Below are 5,905 nucleotides of genomic sequence, written 5' to 3' on the forward strand. Positions count from 1 at the left end.
AGGACAGCCTTGGGCTGCAATTTCTGATTTGCAGAATGTGAAGGCAGCAGCATATGGCCACTGTCAGTCCTCATAGGGACCATAGGCACTGCTGGGGCAGGGAGTGGGGAAGGAGGAGGTACTCGCACTGAAGTCTTTCCCCAGGTAGAGAAGGAGAGAAAGAGCGGGGCATGAATCCCAGGGTCCCTGTGGTGAGGGGAATCACTGAGACTCACACGACCTGGTCAGACATTTATTGGGGCAGTGGAACCTGTTCTCCACACCCCAGGCCTTTCAGATTGATAGGATTTCAATGTGGAACTCTGGTTGCTTTGAAGGGACTGCACATTGGACCTGTAAAAAGTCATCAGTCTGGAAGGCAAGGCTCCTCTCTGGAACCTGGAACAGGCAGAGAGCGTTGCACATTTGGCAGTAATGTTGCTGGCACTGCCACATGCGGATGCAGGCCTGGAGCTTGACCACCGCCTGCTCCTGGATGACATAGACCCTCAGCAGGGCCTGCCGCCGCTGACGGATCCGCCTCTGCACCAGCGTCCTCCACCAGCACTGAATCATCCAGGCCCTGAGGGCAGCTACCAGCAGGGTCCTGCGCACCAGGACCCCACGCCACCAGGCCTGGATCTGCCCAGCCGCCTTCACCCTTTTTCTGTGACGCAGTTGTGCAAGAAGCAACTAGCCAAGCAAAGCAGAGGACTCCCAGTGAATTTGTCACCATCAAACACAGTTTGTTCTCCAAAGAATCAGCCCTCCCCCTGCTGGTTCTGAGGACCCAGGAGACCTGGATGGGGTTTGTCCTCTACTTCTGTCCTGTCCATGGCTCTGGGCACAACTGCCCACTCTCAGAGTCGCAGTGCCCTCATCTATAAAACTGGAATATGTTTGATCTGTGGACTTCTTGGATTTATGGGTCTAGGGGAGACACTTTCTGGTCCAGAAGACCAGGGTGTGAGGAACTGAAGGATCTTTATGAGAATCAGTGAACCTCTGCATTTATGGCCTGTGTCCTGATCCAAACTCCAGCCCACGATGCTGCCTTCTGATGTCTTGTGTGGTGCTGCAGCCCTTTGGGGTTTCCCCTCACCTCACTTCTGTGGACTCCCACTACCGTGTCTCAGACCCTCCTCATCCTCCTGGGCCTTTCCACTTCCTGTGCTGAGCCCCACCCACCAGGTGGCTGTGCACACGCTGTTTCCTCCTCTCTCTACCATCTGTCTCCATACCTTACTCAATTCACCCAGGAGAGGCAGGGCTTGAAGGGATAAGAGGGCAATGCTGAGCTGGCCCCTATGGGACCGGAGATGGAGCTCCATTTCTAAGAACTCTGGGGTCAAAGAGTCAATGATCTGCGATTCTCTCACCCTCCTGGGCCCCACCTACCTTCCGCTGCCTCTCTCTCTCTAGTGCATCTTCATCTGGACCATATTTCTGTAATCAGAATGTGGATGTAGGGGAGCATGGGTGAAGACCAGTCTGGCTGCAAAGTCCCCACAGCCCCAGGTCCGCATTCTTTGCCTGGGTCCTAAGAAGTGGCCTAGTGCTTCCCTGGGCCATGGGACAACTCCCCACCCCTGGGAGAGTGTATGTGCCTGAGTCTTACACAGCATTGACTGCCCATGGTTTTGGAGCAGTGGTTCAGGTGATCATCTCCCTCTGGTTGCTGCTCCCTGACCTTGGCAGGGGCAGGAAGGGTGGAAAAAGAGATGGCCATGATGTCACAAGGGGAACTATGACCAGGGGCCAGGGTGCATTTTCCAGGCTCAAAGTTGGTTGAAAAAGAGCAAACACCTGCTCTCCTGTTGAATTCCTTGGGCAACTCTGTTGAATAAAAATTGTGCGAATATCCTTTCCCAGATTGTCATCTGCCTGTTAACTTTTTTCATGGTTGTCTTTCCTTCCACAGTGATTTTTAATTTTGATATGCTCGAATCCATTGCCCCTTTACAATTCTGCTTTTGTGGTTTTCTAAGGAAGTGCTTTTCCATCCAGGATCATAGGTTTTTCTGAGATTCCGGTCTACCTTTTACATTAAGGTGTTTTAAATTTTAATGTAGATGTTTTTATGAGACATTTACAATTAGAAATGACAATAGGGATGTTACCACTGATCCCACAGAAATAAAAAATAACCATCAGAGACTACTATGAACATCCCTATGCCTACAAACTTGAAAACCTAGAAGAGATGGATACATTCCTAAACACATACACCCTCCCAAGATTGAAGCAGGAAGAAACTGATTCCCTGAACAGACTAATAATGAGCTCTGAAATGGAATTAGTAGTAAATAGCTTGCCAACCAAATAAAGCACAGGACAAGAAGGATCCACAGCTGAATTCCATCAGATGTACAAAGAAGAGCTTGCGGCATTCCTACGGAAACAATTCTCAAAAAATTGAGGAGGAGAGACTCCTCCCCAGCTCATTCTATGAGGTCAGCATCATCCCGATACCCAAACCTGGCAACAACAAAACTTTAGGTCAATATCCTTGACAAACATTGATGCAAAAATCCTCAACAAAGTACTTGCAAACTGAATCTAACAGCCCATCAAAAAGCTAATCCACCATGATCAAGTAGACTTCATCCCTGGGATGTAAGTTTGGTTCAACATATGCAAATCAATAAAATGTCATTCATCAGATAAACATAACTGCAAACAAAAACCATGTGATTATCTTAATAGATGCAGGAAAGGCTTTCAATAAACTTCAAGATCTCTTCATGCTAAAAACTTTCAATAAACTAGGTACTGAAGGGAACCCTATTCATCAAATCATAGATTGATCCTCTAAGTTTCTAATATTTTCTATACTATATTCCACCTTTTTGTGTCAGTTTCTCCCTGTAAGGAAACGGAATATGTCTTCCTGTGCCTTGAGTTCGACTACATGACTTGCTTTGGCCAATGAAATAGTGCAGAATGACTGTGCAAGTTCTGGGCTGGGTTTTAAGAGGCTTGCTCATTTATGTTTGGCATCTTATAGTTTTTAATCTACTTTCTGGTAGATTTTCTATGTCTTGTAAAGAGTCATTTCCATCCCATGAATATTCTTTTCTTTATAGCACACTATGCTTGTTTCATTGATTTGTTATTATCTCTTATGTGTCTAAGAATGCTCATGATAGCTGTTAGTGTGTGTGTGTGTGTGTGTGTGTGTGTGTGTGCGTGCGTGTTTGAGACACAGTCCCTCATCCAGGCTGGAGTACAGTGATGTGATCTCGGCTCACTTCTACCTTCACCTCCCAGGCTCAAGTGATCCTCCTGCCTCAGCCTCCTGAGTAGCTGGGATTATAGGCACCTGCTACCACACCCAGGTAATTTGTTGTATTTTCAGTTGAGTTGGGGGGGGAGGGGTTTCACCATGTTGGCCAGGCTGATCGAACTCCTGGCCTCAAGTGATCTGCTTACCTCAGACTCCCAAAGTGCTGGGATTACAGGCATGAGCCACCATGCCTGGCTTGTGTGTGATTTTTTTTTTTTTTTTTTTTTTTTTTTTTTTTTTTTTGAGACAGAGTCTTGCTCTCTCACCAGGCTGGACTGCAGTGGGGCGATGTTGGCTCACTGCAACCTCTGCGTACTGGGTTCCAGCAATTCTCCTATGTGTGGTTTTTAATCTTTTCTCCTGTCTCTAATATTTCTTTTAAGCCCCTCCCTTCTGCTTTTGTTTTTGTCTCAGTTTTCTCAGATAGAAATCCCAGAATCTTGCATAAGGGAGTAGGATAATGAAACCTGTCTGCAAGCCTTGGGGAAGCTGATTTGGCAGAGAGGGCTGGAGGCTTCTGTGTTTCACCTGTACACTTTGGCATACTCCCCTGGGTTTTGGTATGGTGCTTCACCACTGCCACCAGCCATGCCTGCACTCCCTGCATCCAGATGCTCTCTGGTTCAACTTATCTAGTAAATAAACCTATCTTCTGCCAAGGCGGGGATGGAACTCTTGCCTTGTTATATGCATCAAGGAGGAGGATGGAGTGAACACAACAAATCTGTAAATAAATGTCTATTTTCCACTTAGATTCTTAGTAGCCAGTGCCTCAACTTCACACTAATCATTTTGTAACACATTTTAGTGTCTGTGAACACTTTTCTATTCTGTTTTCAAAACGGATTTAACTAATTGTGAAAATTAATTCTGTAATATGGGTCAAGTTCTCATAAGTCATGATGAGATTTTGATTAGAATTGACCTTAATTTTATTATATTGGAATGTGAGTTTAATAGATTACCATGGAGACAAATGACAATTTTACAACGTTAAGAAATTCTATTAATAAATACAGTACGTCTCTCCTTTGTTCAGATCTTTTATGTTCTTCTGGGCTGTGGGAAAAGCGGCATGTGTATTATCAGGGATAAGAGTACGCCTTGCTTTTATTCTTTCTTCCTTGTTGCTGGCTGGATTGTGAATGTAATCGTTGAGTTTGAAGCAACCATTTTTTAATCAACAATGACCTTGGAAATGGAGGCAATACATAGCAGAAAAACACATGAGAGGGGCCAGGATTCTTCACCCCGTGAAGTGCCATGTCAGGTCTGGATCACCTATACTGAGTATACATGGGAAAGAGAAAAAAATCTTCCCATTTATTGAAACCACTGTTCCTTTGGTTGTGCTGTTGCCACCTTCATCCTGATATACCTATGCTCTACCCCAGTGGTTCCAGTGGGTGCTAGGTAGGACCCAGTAATCTGGGCTGTGACCTATATATAGGTCAGAGCTATTACCAACACACGTTCGATTTACACCTCTGGCCATTCTGATTCTACTGTGAACTGATTTATCCATAGCATATTCCCTTTCATTATAGTTCTCTGCATTATAGGAATGTTCTGGTCTTCTGTGTATATTAATTCAAAGACAATTCCACATTTACTGTCAAGAACTCCCTAAGCACACCTTCTGTCAAGTTTCTGATTCAAAAACCTGTGTTTGAAAACCACTTCCTGAAACGTTGCTCACGTGACATTAAACCCTCTTTGTTTATTAATCCAATGAGGCGTCCTACTCTTTAGATATATGACCTGGAAAACTGACTTGAGTGAAAATAGGGGCATCTTGACTCACAAAATTAAAATTTCCCATAGGACAACTAGGCAAGCTTCAGGCTTTGCAAGCCTTAGTCCCTCCCTCTCCATCCCTTGGCTGTATTTTTGTTGGTTGGCTTCATTCTCAGCAAGCTTTTTCTGTGTGGCGCCCCCAGCAGCTCTGCTTATGTAATTCCTGTAGTTAGCAAAACAAGTAGTTCCAAGACAGCACCAGAGCTGGGGCTTATTGACCTGGTTTGGGTCTTTTGCTCAGCCCTGAACCAATCATATGCAATTAAGTGTTCTGATATTCCTCTAAGCACTTGCACATCCTGGCTGAGCCCCAGTGAGTCATATCTCCATCATCCAGGAGCAACCACATTGGTGACTTCTCTAAGGCTTCTTCATCCCATGATTGTGGGGCTATTGTGGACAAGGGGTAATCAACATTTAGAAAAGCAAATTGATTGTCTGAGGACCGGCCATTTACAGATCCAGAAAATCCAGCGAGCCAAAGAGGTAGAAGGAGACATGACATTAGCAGAGAGCAGACAAAGAGAAGCAGAAACCAATAGGGAAACATACTGAGAAGCAGAAGAGACAATTAGAATAAAAGGCAACATTACGAGAGGTAGGCAGAGAGACAGGCAAAACCCCACAGAGAAAGAGAGAAGCATGCACCCATGATTCTAGGTGTGAGCTGATTTATCCACAGCAGATTCCCTTTCCTTATAGTTCTCTGCACAGGAATATTCTGGTCTTGTGTGTATATTAATAGAGAGACGATAGATCCTGCCCCTCCCTCTGTGCACAAGGATGCACTCATTCACACACTTGGGAACACTGCCAGAGAGAAACGATAACACAGAGAGACTG

General features: G+C 45.2%; 1 protein-coding gene across 1 annotated transcript; it reads right to left on the reverse strand.

Annotated features, from left to right (window-relative positions):
* Positions 1-218: 218 nt before the first annotated feature.
* On the reverse strand, positions 219-1,666 carry IQCF3 (IQ motif containing F3). The gene is made up of 3 exons (XM_003936611.4): positions 1,598-1,666; positions 1,378-1,425; positions 219-672 (listed from the first exon to the last, which is right to left on the reverse strand). Exons 1-3 carry the CDS (start codon positions 1,613-1,615, stop codon positions 274-276), a joined length of 465 nt encoding a protein of 154 aa, XP_003936660.1. The 5' UTR covers positions 1,616-1,666; the 3' UTR covers positions 219-273.
* Positions 1,667-5,905: the final 4,239 nt, after the last annotated feature.

This window comes from Saimiri boliviensis, chromosome 8, assembly GCF_048565385.1.
Source record: "Saimiri boliviensis isolate mSaiBol1 chromosome 8, mSaiBol1.pri, whole genome shotgun sequence".
In the NCBI taxonomy this organism is placed as follows: domain Eukaryota; kingdom Metazoa; phylum Chordata; class Mammalia; order Primates; family Cebidae; genus Saimiri; species Saimiri boliviensis.